Source organism: Protopterus annectens, chromosome 5.part0, assembly GCF_019279795.1.
Source record: "Protopterus annectens isolate FY-2018-M chromosome 5.part0, PAN1.0, whole genome shotgun sequence".
In the NCBI taxonomy this organism is placed as follows: Eukaryota; Metazoa; Chordata; order Ceratodontiformes; family Protopteridae; genus Protopterus; species Protopterus annectens.
The window spans coordinates 205,568,049-205,584,170 of NC_056735.1; the positions used below are offsets into that span (position 1 = coordinate 205,568,049).

The following is a 16,122-nucleotide window of genomic DNA, read 5'->3' on the forward strand; positions in this document are numbered from 1 at the left end:
CACACACACACACACACACACGCGCGCATATCTCAACAAATAAACCCCCAAGGCAAAACCCATCAAATGTCTTGGTCACAGGAGACTCTACAGTGAGACAAACATATGTCCCCCTCACCAGACTATACAAGGAGAAGGCCACGGTCAGCTGCCTACCAGGTGCAGGATCTGACAAATCACGCATGCACTCAAGTCACTCAATAAGTACCATTATGACTCTGACATAGACCATACCTCTCTGGACTACATGAAAAGAGACATCATGCAAATCTTGGATTATGTGTCCCAGATGGGTAGGCCCTAAGTAGTATCCTACCCTCACCCAGGACGATGCCACTACATTAACAAAAAAATGAATGACTTAAACAATTGGCCAGCTTCTGATATCAGTCCAGGGGGATCCAGCATCTGTCAGCCAGGGAGGATATGGTAGACAGATTTTGCTGCTTTGCTAGAGATGGCCTGTACCTGCCCTCCCTAGGCTTTCAGATACTGGCAAAGGCCCTTGCCTCCCCTATAATGCCTTTTTTAAGCAATGTCAAAACAAATTTGCCAAAGTAACAAAATCTAATCAAGACAAATGCAAGGTTGCGCTGCTTTAATGCTAGGAGTTTAAACAAACTGCACTCCCTGGAAGCAATCCTCACTTTAGAGGATGCTGACATCTGTGCAGTTACTGAAACATTGTTCAAGGCCGCTGAGAGCAGCTCAACTGTGCAAGGCTACAATGCCCTACAGACATTCAGACATCAAAATGAACATGAAGGAACCAAAGCTGGAGGTGTATCCATATTTATTAAAACTAAATACACTTTGAGACTGTTCACACAGCATGACTCTCTCAAATTACTCCATGTCAAATTAACTACTGGGAAAGCACCACACCACATCACTGCTGGATATAGACTCTCTACCATGAACCAGGATAAGCATGCTGCTTACCTCAGTTTCCTGGAATCCATTGCCATACAGCTAGACACCTTAGTCATGGGAGATTTCAACTATCCTTCCATAGACTGGGGGACATGCATAAGCAAAAACACACTTGCTCCGAGGCTCCTGGACTTTGTTAACACAAATGCTCTGGAACAGATAGTCTACATCCCCACTAGGGGGTCTTCATTCCAAAGATATGCATCTGCAGCCTTTTTCCCTGTGCCTCCAATGAAACTAGGCTGTGTCCTAGTTGGACTTTCCCGGTCAACATATGTTAAATAAATAATGTTCTGGACATAGTACTCTCCAACCTGGGTGGGGGTCACTGTACTTCCCCCATGCGTGATGCACTCCTTGGTTAGGTTAGACCAAAAATCAGTCTCACTTGAAGTAACCATTGGAGATGACAACTTCACAGGAACAAAAATTATAAAAAGCCTTACCAAAGCTAACTCCAGTCTACAAAACGATGGTATAAAAAGCTTCATACCACTCGCAATCGCAGCCATCAATGATCACTATGCAGAAGTGTACGCAAATGCTCTGTACAAACACGTAAGTGAAGTGTAAATTCTGCTGTACCTGACTGCATCAAAACCAGGTTTTCCCATAAAAACAAGCCAACAAGGTGCACTTCAAGTACAAACAGATTATATAACAAGAGGAAGAAACTGCTGTGCAAAAGCAAGAGGGATATCACTCTGCAGAGGATGAGTTCCCTCCTAAGACTAAACAAGAATATTAGAAATCTTGTAAAGTCTTCTAATGCAAATTACAAAACTAAAATTGCATCCATAGCCAAGGATAATCATAAGGCATTCTCCAAATAAATCCAAAGTCTAAAAGGGAATGTCCAGCTATGTGCCAAACTGGCTGTAGATGGGATCACTCATATTACACGGAAGATATTGCCAACCTCCTAGCTGACAGATTCAGCACAAATTCACCCCCCAATCCCCACCTACCACATCCCAAAGAATACCAGAAACCAGCCCTCTGCCTACTATCTTTAGACAGCAGGTCATCTCTGTACTCACCAAGGTCAAAAACACCACCTCAGTGGGACCACATAATATTCCAGGTCATTTACTAAACTATCTAAAACAAGACCTAGTGGACCCACTTGGCATTCTCTTTAATCATATCTTGAGAACTGGCTATGTTCCTGCAGAATAGTGAATAGCAACAGTAATCCCTCTGCACAAAGGGAGGGGGGCATCAACTGACTCTGGGAATTACATACCCATAAGTCTAACCAGCTTCATCTGTAAGGCCATAGAAAGAATTATCAACAAGGACAAAGGCGACCTCTAAATGCTGTACCCAACCCAGTATGACTTTGTTAAGGTTAGATCATGCTTATTAAACCTGGTGGACTTTTTGAGAATGTCAGCAAAGCCATGGACTAGGGTAAGACAGTGCACATTGTCTATTTCAATCTTGCCAAGGCTTTCAACACATCTCCCTATTCTGGCATCATTGAAAAACTCTCCCAGATAGGGATTAACCCTTATGTTACTAGATGGGTAGCAAAATGTCTCACCGACAGAAAACACTCTGTCAAAATTGGTGACTCCACCTCCACCAGTAGACTCATCAACAGTGGAGTACCACAGAGGTCTGTGCTGGACCCCTTACTGTTTGGCATCTATTTTTCAAAAGTCCAGGACAAAGTAGGTGTCCTTTGGCTAACTAAGTTTGCTGATGATTGCAAACAGATAGCACTCATTGAATTGAGTCACCCTTCTTGTACTATGTTGACATCTTTGGGGAACACAAACAAATGATTGGTGCCAAAGCCAGGGTCTAAAACTAAATACAAAGAAATGCATTATCATTCCCTTTGGCAAAATGGAATTCCCTACAAATTACAGTACTGACAGAACACCCTGAATTCTAACGGAGTGGTGCAGGACTTGGGAACACAGGTTGATAGCAATCTGAACTTTGACCACCAAGTTTCCACAGTGGTAAGGAAAGCCTTCTAATTTCCTCACCTCATAAGCAAGGACATAGCATCCAGGTCAAAGGATGTTATAACTCCACTGTACTTGACCCTCATCAGACCACTAACAAAGTATAATGTACCCTTTTGCAAGTGCCTCACCAGACACCTGCAGCAGCTGGAAAGACCTCAGACGTTTCTCACTAAGAAAGTATAGTGACTCCAAACCATGGCCAACATGGAAAGGCTGAAAGCTCTGTCACTTTACTCTGTATCTTATAGGCTGCTGAGAGGCAGCTTGTGCCTGGCCTATAGGGCAATGTCCAACCCTGCCTAATGGAAATGCTGCACACCTGCAAGTCAAATGACACAAGAGTCTCTCTCTCTCTCTAGGGATCTCAACCTGGGTTATGACATTAACAGAACATGCTGCAGAGACAGGTATGTCTCCCAGAGACTGCCGCTTCTCTGGAATATACTTCCTATTCATGTAAAACAAAGCTCCTCAATGACCCTATTTAAATGCAACCTAGATAAATGGATGGGAGACCACAAATTCACCCCTGGGATGGCACCCTTGTCCCTCATAAACAGGGGTAGCCAGTGTTGATCACATACCATCTCTGTTCATAAATTTGTTCTGTGAACTACCAAAAAAGAACAAATGGGGATACTTGGGGTTAACATGTTTAGGCTTGTAAAGGCTCTAGGGCCACTAGCCTAATAACCTATGAACTTATGTGGTCTCCCTCACTGACTATAATGGGTGACTGTAGTTTTTCAGACATGTTCAATAATACCAACTTACAGTGAATCACTTTACTTTGTAAATGTCTTTCCACAGGCATTTCTGGGGGAGAGTAAATGACTAAGTAGCATGGGCTGCTTTCCCATAATGCCTCCTTAGCATGTAGCACTGCCCATGAGTCTCAACACAGACCATGTAGAATCACTGTGGAGGGCCAGTCTCTGAATGGGAAAAGGCATACTCCTGGCAGGAAAATATCTGTGTTATGAATTACTGTGGATGTCAGCCTTTCTGAATCACAGCCTTAATTCATATTTTCCTCAGAAAGGGATAATTTTTGTGGATGTCAGCCTTTCTGAATCACAGCCTTAATTCATATTTTCCTCAGAAAGGGATAATTTTAAAAAAAGGGTCTCAACTAACAGGTTTGTAAGATGAAGCATCATACCCATCGTGATGATGTGAGGTTTTACCAGCTATGCCAGGAGAGGTAGGGCAGTGGATGTGTAAAATATGCCAGCATAGCTAGCTGGAGTTTTGTAAAGAATTATATGTCATTTGTATATCAAACTGATTTGTACATGAGCTTGTGTTGAAAATGTATTTATAAAGCTGCTTGTGTTAAAAAGTGTAACAGTGAGTCCTGCTGGACAGAAACAAGAAAAAAACATGTACGTCAGACTGTATCATAACTGTTTAAATTAATATTGTAACAGAGGATACTGGAAGAGAAGAGGTTAAGCTCAGCCCCAGCAAACATTGAGAAAAAATATCCTGAAATTAAATTACTTAATTCAGGCCATAAAGATTGTATCTCACAGGTCTCAATGCAGCCAGTGACAAAATATCTGTGCTAGGAACCTTCTGTATTTTCCTTGGGGTGAGCTAATTGCTATTCTGGAAGGGTGGAAGTTTGAAATTGTTTTACGACTTCTAGAAGCTGCAACAGATCTTAGCAAAGCTCTAGGTGTGTACAGTAACACATTGGTGTTAAATCCTGGCAGCCTCTAGTAAAGGGGATAGTATGGGAACCAAAATCAATTGACCTGATTTTGTGTGATGTTATTTTATAATCCAGCATTAAAATTATGCTTTAATACTAGATGGGACTGAAGTTTCATTGCAGTCTGTTTTTGGAACCTGCCGTAGAAGGATCACTCATCTAATTCACCTTGCCTTGCTTTAGTAAGTAACCAGAGAATAGTAATTTGTTAGATCAGACAGGAAAACATATTGAGATTAGTTAAGTACTGTTTTTCTGTAGCTGTGTGAATCTATTCATCTGTGTTATTTTAACATTTCCTGTGACTGAAACTCCGGTGCTTATTGTAAACAGATATTTAGTATTTTCATATTCTTTTATTATTTATTATTAAATATATTTAAACTTTTCATTCTGGCTGGTCCTTTAGAGAATATTTCTAAGCCTTGAGAGTACTTACATTTATTTGGTGACACTGTGGCTGTTCCCGAAAGCCTTGTTGGTTGGCCAACATTACCATTTGTATTAATATTAATTTCACTCAGTATAACTCGGTACCCTTGTAAGAGCCTTACAGTAGCTGGAGTGTCTGATGGCAGTAACGACCTTATAGTCTGGGCAAGCAGAGTGGGTAAATCTGTGCCAGCCTTTCCCAGGTGTGTGTGTGTGTATAAATCAAATCTTAAAGAGTGTGTGCGTCAGCTGCTTGGAGCTGGGACACAGAGCACTGGTTTCACAGAGATGGAGGACTTGGCTTGGACACTCGGCTGAGGACTCACTTTACAGCTGTGCTAGTGGGGAGTCTTATTTGGGGCCTGGAGAGAGAGAGAAACCCAGCCACCTAAGTGTGTTCCCTGTGTGCGATAAAGGGAAATTGTGCTTGATGCAGAGAGCTGCATCTGGGAATACTGTGTGTATCTATTTTTGTTCCAAGTGAACGTTCCTCCCCGGTGTCAGTGGTGAGGACTCACGCTCCTTGATTACTGGCCCAGAAGGGGAATGACACACCCATCATCTGAGTTAGTCATGCTGCTGGCATATGTATTGTTAAAACCTTAATTTATTTTGAAGCTTAAACGCTGCTGTAGATTTTACTTTTACACAGACCATATTGATATTTTCAGCATTTTATTTACTTGTCTCTCTGGTACAGTTATACAGAATGGTAGCATGAAGCGCCTTGTAACCAACTTTGGAAGACTGCAAGGGAATATAACATTTTACAATGCTTCCAACACCCCTTAAAGAATTATACTCTGCTGCTACACTAGTTAACACAGGTTTTAAAGTAAACAGAAAGATCGATCAAACCAACTGGTCTTCTTGGTAGCTTATTTGCCAACAACTGCACTTCTGAACTAATAATTAATCTGCTTTCCCCAATGTCTTTCAGCACACAATTCCTACAGTCAATGCAATGTCTATTTTACTACCTGATGTACTTTTCAATTTATGTAGCCCTATGTTCTGTATGCCTCGCAGCTAGACTACTCAAACATATATTGAATGACTTCATATTATAATTTATATTACTTTAACTGTTTCCCTTGTGAAACACATTTCCTCAGGCCTTTGCTGAAAAATGATTCTTCCCAGCTGAACGTTTTCAATTACCAAACAAAATTAAATTTTCTAGTATCCCATTAATTATACAATGCAGCTTATCCAAATAAAGGCCAGAAAAGCACAACTTCTGTGGGAGGGTAACACTGAATACCCTGCAGGTTAATTGCCAGATCTTGTGTTAATGCCAATCAGATTTCAGAGGAAGAGAACAAATGTTCTACTCCCTAACAGAAAAACACTTCTGTATGACTTAGCAGAGAAGAAAAGCAACTCATTTAGGCACCCTCTGCATGGTAAATTCATTATCTTCAACACTACATTTTACAAAGTTCATGAAGCAAATCTAATTGTTATGCATTCTCAATACTCAAGCATCATGAAATTAATACCGTCTAAAACTCAATATTTAAAAACCTTGGCATGGTATTGTATGTTTAATCCTTAGGGTGATCAAACCTGTCCACTCAGTTGTAAATCTTTGTATAACTCCCAACCCTGGCAGGTATCACTGTTATAAGAAATAGCTAAAAGAAATCATGTTGGACCCCGATCACAACACACCTGCCCCAAAATCCCACACATACTAATTTTTCAATATTATTTAATGTGAGGTAGACTGACTGGATTAGACCTTGGGGGTCCACTTTCAACCGCAATCTATTACAATAGCAAAAAAAAATTCTGAAAGTACAATAATAATGTACATAATTATATTAAACCAAGAAGGTCACAGTAGATACAAGACATGTATACAGCAAATGGTTTCATATTTCTGTAAGATAATCATTAATAACAGAGATTTTGATGCAAAGCAACCACTGGGGGACAAGCACATAAAAAGTATAAAGCACGTCATATCTATAGCTAGTGAGGTTCGGCTTTAAAGGCCTGGATGCATCATTAAAGACTTTAAAAGTAAGAAGCCATTGAGCATTCACAAGCCTTACAGTTGGAGCACTAAATGTCCTTAAGGAATCTTTTGCATATATCCCACAGGCCTCCTTCAATGGACACTTAAACTTCATGTCTGACAGTTACTGCGTAGGATTAAGGCTATGAAATATGGTACAGGGTTTGATTCCCCTCAGCCTTCATTTGTCTAATGTGTGACCTTGAGTAAGTCAGTAAATCAGTTAACTAGACAGTGTTTTTCTGCAACTGTAAATGTGGACTAGTTTCCTTAATGGTCTCCTGGACTGCATGCCTAGTAACTACTATACCTCCCAACTGTACCGAATTACTAGGATTTTACTGAGTTTTGGGGTCCGAGTGGCACCCCTTAATTTCCGAGTGTGATGATGTCAGCTCCGTCAGCCTGTCAGAATTGAGCTCACGTGCACAAATTTTCGGCTGGCTGCTTCACTGCTTGAAAGGATTTACGAGCGGGAATGCGAGCGTCTGATTTGTGAACAGAATTGTGAGCGGGAATACGAGCATTGCAGTTATCAGCTTGCTCGGAGTTCAGCTTAAGGTATTTGTGAATGGAATGAGCGTCAGCTTAAGGAGTTCCTTACTTATAGAGTTATCAGTTTGTTGTTACAAGTGTCAGTTTAAGAAGTTCCTTTTAGTTAGAACGAGCGGAATTGTGTGTGTGTGTTAAGTATGGACAATGCTCAACAGGTTCTTCATTTACAGTCAGAGGATAAATTCTCACCAAACAACTTCTGGAGTGAGGTGTGTGAATGCACACTAGCACTTGTTAAGGTTATCATCAAATATTTTCACACTGTCTTACCACGTCAAGTACAATTATTAAAGCTGGAATTTCAGTAGCAAAGCTGTCCAGGATATCTACCGGTCTGAAATACTGATGTCAGTACTTAGTAAAACTAGTAAATTAAGGAATTCACTGCACCAGTTAATACATTGTTACTAAACAAGTTAGAACAGACTATTCGAGCACAACTATATTACTAAGTAGTGCTAATTCAAAAATATTAAAAGAAAGGTCAGTGCCACATCTTGTTTAATCTGCAGCTTGAGTTAAAATGAAAGGAAGATTTTTCACAGACCGTGATGTCTGCATATCCTACTGTCTAAACGAGATGTTTAATAAAATACATATCATATTACAAATTTTGGGGATCTGCCAATGGCACAGGTCATCATGATGGCCATACTGATTGATGACTTTAATTTAGTCCTTTCCTGCATAGCAATAATCTGATCAAGTTATTTACAATATGTTCATATGTAAAACGAAGTGCAAATTATACCTAATGAAATCAATGATATTACTTCTACTTGAAGGCATCAAGGAAGAATGCTAATAACAAGCAGTCCGATCCTACTCGGCAAATTAAGTAACAGAAATGTTGTTCTTCGTAGAATAAAATAAATCAATTACTTGAAGCAAATGGATGTGAGCAAAGAAGTATTCAGAAGTTGACTTTTTCAAGTAATGTTTTATAGTTTCGAAAAAGAATTAAGCAACTGTTTTATTAAAAAAACAAAAAAAATTGCTGGAGACTCTTCTAAATCAGAGAACTTTGCAGAATTTACAGCATATGCACCCAGAGATGTAGCTTACAGGTTCATAGGTGTTTACAAGATAATGACCACAAGGGCCTTTTTAAGCCTAGCCATACATCCCAAATCTCTGACAAGTTCTGATACCCTTGAAGTGTAAGCAGAGGGTTGGAGATGAACGAGCAGGTGTGTGTGTGTGTGTGTGTGTGTGTGTGTGTGTGTGTGTGTGTGTGTGATGGAAATGTTCTGAATTCGGCAGTTTTGTCAATATTGTTTCATGCATTTTGTTTCATTGCCTAATGGAAAAATGTTCAAACAAGAAATTTAAAACTGCTCTCTAACTTAAGTCTAACAAGTGTACTGTATTGTACAAGGAATATAATTTAATAAAGTCAGGAAGGTGTATCAAATGTATGCAAGGGGCCTATGATTTGAAAACAGCCCAAAGGTCATCTTTAGCCACCACTGGCCAGATGCATTTTCTTTGCATATGGTGTGGGTTTCATGCTGTTTCAATGAATGTGAGTTTCAAGGGCAGAGACGTTTTAATGCCAAGTCTATTTTCATTGTGAGACAGTGTTGCTTTGTTTAGCAAATATCTATTAGTGTTTGTGCATTGTGCTATAAAATGTAAAAATAAAGCCCACATAATCATTGTAGAAGTAAAGCAGCAATATGCATGGCCACATTAGTGTTTATGATAAATGGGGCAAAATAACCAGGTAATGGGGCATTGGAATGGCTGCATGGGGACTCTGGTGCCATATTTTGGTTGTCTGTTCTTCAGTTTGCGTTTTAAAGTTGGTATCCCACAATTCCATTGGAATGGATGGGGTTACATAATTATGTATGCAAATTTTACGTTAATCAACGTACAGATGTGTACCTATTTTTCATGGGCCTTGTCCAGATTTTTGATGTTGAGAGGTATGGAAACTACTAATAAAAAAATCAAAAAAAAAAAAAAAAAAAAAAATATATATATATATATATATATATATATATATATTTTTTTTTTTTTTGGTTACTCCGTATCTGTAAGGATTACTCAGTCTTCTTTATATTTTGTTTGGTCTTTCTGTGTTTGACAAGCTACTACAAAACTCTTTCAAATGCAGGTTTTTCTTAGAAACTTCTGGCACCATCTTGGCTGCATTCAGAGTTATAACAATACTGCAGCATGAACACACAGTCTCTTTCATCCTACAAAGTATGCATCACTTCCTTAAAGAATCAGGGTAGTTTAACTGTTATTTCTCTTATGCACACCCAGCAGGAAAGTGAGATAGTTCTGGTACCTTCTTGACTTCCTTATCACTACATTTATATTTATCCCATGTATATGCACCTATCTGTGCTTCTGCAATCCACCTGCCAGATATCTTAAATCAGCCCTATTGAAGAATGACTTGGAAATGCCCAAGCAGTATGGAAACAGTCAACATGTATGTAAAATGCATTGTTACGTTTAACTGTTTTAAAATATTATTTACTTATGAAAACCTGTGTAACAAAGACAATGATGACTCACTGGAACAGAGACAAGGCATCTGTGACAATAGTTCAGTAAGACCACCATAATGCCTGAGACGTCCGTCAGTTCGGTAGCATGAAGTGCTATGTTATCCTGGAGGAATATGAATAGTGTTGCCTGTATAACTCATTCTGAAGGGGGGTACGTGCAACGTTTGCCAAGACTGTAGCATGTGTGAAAGAATGGGTCTATGTTACATAATAGAAGCACACTTCGCTGAAACCCTTTTCATAGAGATGAAAGGAGTGAATGTTCAATAAAACAAATGTTCAAATCAGTGAAAAATATCAAAGGGAAAGGAAGCACTTGGCCACCTTATGAACACCACACACAACACTGTATATCAAACCTACCTAACTACATATATACCAACTCTGAGATTGCACTGTAGTGAGGAAAAGGGCACTTTCCTAACATTGGTCAACTGCTTCCTTTCCCTGTGGAATTTTTCACTGATGTGAAAGTTATTTTTATTGAATGTTCACTCTTTTCATCTCTACGAAGAGAGTTTCAGTGAAGTGTGGGTCGATTATGTGAAGTAGACCCAAAAGAACACATTATGTGTAACTGTACATTGTATCTTCCAGCATAACAAAGTTGCCCAGTAGCTGGCATACATGACAGATTAAGTTCACTGACACTTATTCTGATAATGCTCTGCTTCATGACCCTTACAAACACACTTTTTTTTCTTTTCTAGTGGACTGCCCAGTAACGTCACACATCCAGAATGAAATGTTAAGGAGCAATGAGAAAGATTACTACAGAACAGATGCTGCAGGAATCACAAAGTACCTGAGGGTACATAGTGTCGGGTGAAGAATGAAGGGACATAAAACATAAAATTGGGCAACAAGACAGACAAAAACCACATTAGTGTTCATATACATCTGTGGTTACAGGGTAAACCTCTTTTACAGAAGGCCATAAGAGACAGATACCCCAAAACACATTAGTGTTCATATAAATCTGTGGTTACAGGATAAACCTCGTTTACAGAAGGCCATAAGAGACAGATACCCCAAAACACATTAGTGTTCATATAAATCTGTGGTTACAGGATAAACCTCTTTTACAGAAGGCCGTAAGAGACAGATACCCCCACTTTCCTACACCACCTGCTCATTCTTCATAGAAACATGGTGGTAACACGCTCATAAGCATTAGATAGGTTATATGTACATAACATTCAGTTCACAATTAATATTTTGATGTCTCAAACAACATCTAGAGCAGAGTACAATGTACAGTGATAACAGCAATGAGAAGCCACAAATAATAATCAGCATTAAATAACACCCTTCTGCTTGATGATCAAAGGTAGGAGAAAAATGTACACTATGAATAGAATACAAGCTGAATTATACCCAGTTGCTGCTTCTGAAAAAGTTCCTAAGAGATGGCATTATATCTTCCCAGAGTTCAAATGAGACAGAAAAGCAAATTAAATGCATTAGTCTAAATCTGTTTCTCCAATCAGCTGTAAAAAATATTAAGTGATGTTTCTCAAGTGAAAAACGTGTCATGATTAAGGCATTACTCTAATAACAGAAAACTATATATACTATGTAAATAAGCAGTCTGATAAATGATAACATTTTCTTTTACCTTTTTAGCTAAGTCATACACCAGATTGTAAAACAAGGGTGTGCAGTCCACTCTCAATGTGTAGTTTCCTGAAAATATGGACAAAAAAGAGTTAATTACTAAAGCACACAGTGTCTTACTTAAAGTGAAAGAAAAAAAAATGCCTTTCACAAAATGAGAAGAAAACCCACCTTCATCAGCCGAACTTTAATTTTAGAGTTCACATATGCTAATGATCAAAATTTAAAGAACACTGCCCATCTTCATATTCATGCATTATTCAGTTTTTCCTCTCAACTTCAATATTAGTTTTTAAATCATACCTTCATATTTTTCAGTACCCAGCAACTCTCCCACATTTTGACCACTAGTTTGCATGAATTGATTCCAAATATGACTTTTTTTTCACTTCCTCCCTCTTTTAATGACCCCACATCCATCTATTTAATTTCTTTTACAATCTTCAGTGTATTTTCCAAAGCTGGTTTAGTCATTTCTCATTGCTGCTTTTTTTTTTCTGAAAACAACATTATGCTTAATAAAGCCTTAATATATCTTGGCACTTCTAACGATCAACTCTAGCTTAAAAAAAAACAAAATCTCCCTTAGAATTTGTTCCCCCAATATTTTTATCAAAGCATTCTATAAGGAGTCCATACACTCCCAAAATACGTGCCCCCAGCTTCCTCCCTCTTCCCCTTCACATATCCAACACCTAATCCTCACTTGGGAAAGGGCATTTGAAGCCTACATAGTGTACAAAAATGTCTGTGCAACCATTTCCATGCAAAACGTACTGAACCATTAGACATTGCACACTTCGGTACCCTACAAAACCCTTCCCATTGTTTCATTGTAATGTGTCTGTTCTCTTTTCCCAATCCTTTCTAAGCTTATTTGATTGTTTTTTACAGTTATCATGCAAAATCTTTTTTTTTTTTGCTCTGCTTTCTATCTTTTCCGGTGACAGCAGCAATTCTTGGCTCCACTAGAAACTCCCATCTGGGTTGTCTTTCACTTATTATTCCTCTCTTCTGCTTCCTTTTTCTATACTCTGCTATCAGCCCCTGGTATGGGAGACGGTCCCTAACCTACAAGTTAAATATCCTTTTTCTATACTCTGCTATCAGCCCCTGGTATGGGAGACGGTCCCTAACCTACAAGTTAAATACCTGCATAGATTCCTGTCACTGTTTTTACTTTTCTATCCTGATTTATTTCTTCACAGTACCTTGGCTTCTTATAGCATTACCCACACCCAGAAGTGGGTTATTGCTATTATACCATGACATTATTTAAGAAAAGAAACAATTACTTTTATTAAATAATGGCATAGTATGATGCCTGTTTACTGCCCTTCTGCAGATGTCAGTTCTGATGTACTGCACGCCTGCACAGTACATCAGAACTGAGAAAGCAAGATCTCAGATGTCCGCCTAGTTAAATGGGTTTAACATAGCGAGACAGCTTTAAAATAAGCAACGGACTTGCTTATTTTAAAGTTGTCCGCCATGTTAAACCCATTTAACATACTAATGGAAAAAGTCCGGCGACGGACCTTTTCCATTAGTATAACGGGCACGCTGGCCAATCAGCGTGCACGTTTTGGGGGGGTCATGGTATAATAGCTAATTTACACTAATTTGCTTTTAGCCACCTCCTGCATAATGTGTGTGCCCTTATTTATATATCCCTACTGGAAAAACCTCTTCGCTCCAGTCCCACATTACTTTAGTTTTTATAAAATGCTCTGCCACTTTATAATTTTAATATTCTGTATAGTTATTACTGTGTTCCTTCATGGCTTGCATCCAAAAGATTACTCTCTCTTCCCCATTGTACCCCTTGTCATGTTTTTCTACTTCAGACCATATCCCTTAATGTATTCTATACATACAAATCTCAGTTTTGTGTCCCTAAAATTCCCCTTCAAACCTGGAAGTTCTATTCTCCTTTGGTCTGTAGGGATAACCAGTTTATTTTTTTAACTTTTCAGCCCCTTCCCGAAGTAAACCCTTTCAGGTCCCGACCTTTTCATCTACAGCTTCTCATTTGCCAGATAGAACATGTCTGACCTATACACACAAAGAAATGAGCTATAAACATTTTTGCTGCCTGTCTCTTACTATTCAAATACAAGATCATAACCTTTCATTGTCATAATTTTCTAATTATGTTCTGCTTAGTCTATTCCCACATTTCTTTACCTGCCATGACCAAGTCTTTTTTAACCCATATCCCCAAGAATTTTATTTAGACAACTACCCAAAAATATGGATATTACTGAACTAAGTTATGTGTAGACACAAAATTCTACCTTATCTTCATTTAGTTTGTATTCTGAAAATGTCTGAAACTGCTTCAAAATATTCCACCAGGATATCCTGTTTTGGGTCTGTCAAATACAATTTAATATTATCTGTGGACAAGGATATTTCTCTCATTTATACACCAGTTGTATTCCTGGATTTGGAAGACCCTTACTTTTCTTGCGAAAGGCTCTTAAATATAAAGCAAATAATACAGAGGAAAGAGGAAATTCCTGTTTGATGCTCATTCTGAATTTGCCTGACTGAATTTCTCCAACATCTAATTCTTACTTCTGATCCTTCATATAGTCTCCTTGATAACTATTATTTTAGTGAAAAAAGATGCAAATGCTGCCATTGATCTACAAGTAAAACCTCAACAGACCTTGTCAAGTACTTTCTAATACACAAAATGAAAAGTTGCCTTGTAGCAAAAAAGAAACAACCACCAATATATCCAACATATTTAATAAAACTCTGACGTCTCGGCCAAAGCCTTCATGGAGTATATCACAAAGTAAAAATCTTGCCCCGTATATACACATACAAATACATCAACTGCCCCATATATACACACATACAAATACATCAACTGCCCCATATATACACATACAAATACATCAACTGCCCCATATATACACACATACAAATACATCAACTGCCCCATATATACACATACAAATACATCAACTGCCCATATATACACATACAAATACATCAACTGCCCCATATATACACATACATCAACTGCCCCATATATACACATACAAATACATCAACTGCCTCATAAATACATCAATGAAACAATCATACAATTAAAGAAGTACCCTCCAGTTACATTCGTCATTTAGTCCCCTTGGAGACAGGGTGCCACATTTTAAAATGTAAGTAGATTCTTTTAAAAGCAACTGTTTCTTGACAAAAGAAACATCAAATATATATATTTGTATTTTCTCCAAAACAGTGCCTTGTAGCCCTTTCTGTATCATGAAACAAACTAAAATGTTCAGCTATACAGCTCTCTGCTTTTTTATTAGCAATATCCCTCACATGCTCTAAAATTCTAGTTTTAAAACACCTTTTTGTTTCTCCAATATAAAATTTGTTGCAAGGACATATCAAGGCATATATAACGCCTTTGGTATTGCAAGTAAAATGGCCACAAGTTCTAAAAGTAACTACTCTAGGAAAAGTTTGTAATACATACTTGCAAGCCTTGCACTTACCATAAGCAAATGTACCACTCATTGTCAAACTATATGGTATATTGGGAGATGGAATACTGAATTTACCTCTTACCAAAATATTCCGTATACTTTTTCCTTTTCTGTAGGAAAATGCTAGTTCTTTGTTCAACCACTCTGAAGCATCCCTTAAAAATGTCATATAGTTCCACAAAGATGTCTAACCAACAAAATGAAAGGCTTTAGATCTTTGAACTAACCAGACAGATTAGTACAATTCTCCTTATATTCAGGCGCCATCTGCAGCCCACACTGACCACAATGTAAACTACCTCTGTTGACTGTATTCAGTCTTTAACTCTAGTTGATTGCTGTACCACTTAATCTCGGTCAGTTATTACCTTTTTTCCTGCTTCTCCACAGGACCTCACCCCATGGCTCCTTTACTTGCACCCAAATGGCCCATGCGTTCAGACAACCAGGCATTTCTGGGTTAGATGAATGCCCTTTGAAACAACTTGTTCCTCCAGTGTTTAGAGCCAGGTTGTAGGAAGTGGGTCATGTTCCTACCAGATGATGCTAACCCTCTCCACGTCATGCATCTGCACTGAAGCAGCGTATGTTTAAAGGCACGTGTTCCACAGATGTGATATCCAGTGCTCTCACTAGTGTCAACAAAGGGGCAAGCAAGAGCCACCTCCTTCCTCCCAGGATGGGACAGTCAGCAGTGGTCACTCATTCTCACCTACCCCTGCCAGCTCCTACAGGCATCCAATCTACTAATCAAACTCAGGATGTCTATGCCATATTTAAGGTGTTATCCCTCTATGCCATGAAGCTGGCTTTTGGTCACTACTCTGAA

The 16,122-nt window shown here is 38.6% G+C and overlaps 1 protein-coding gene across 1 annotated transcript in view; it reads right to left on the bottom strand.

The window, feature by feature from the left end:
* The window catches only part of LOC122802144 (glutamate carboxypeptidase 2-like), a 1,578,923-nt gene that overhangs the window by 293,529 nt on the left and 1,269,272 nt on the right, over positions 1 to 16,122 (bottom strand). Inside the window, exon 14 of the mRNA XM_044071823.1 lies at positions 11,789 to 11,856. Within this exon, the coding sequence (XP_043927758.1) occupies positions 11,789 to 11,856 (68 nt within the window). The remainder of the gene's footprint in view (positions 1 to 11,788; positions 11,857 to 16,122) is intronic.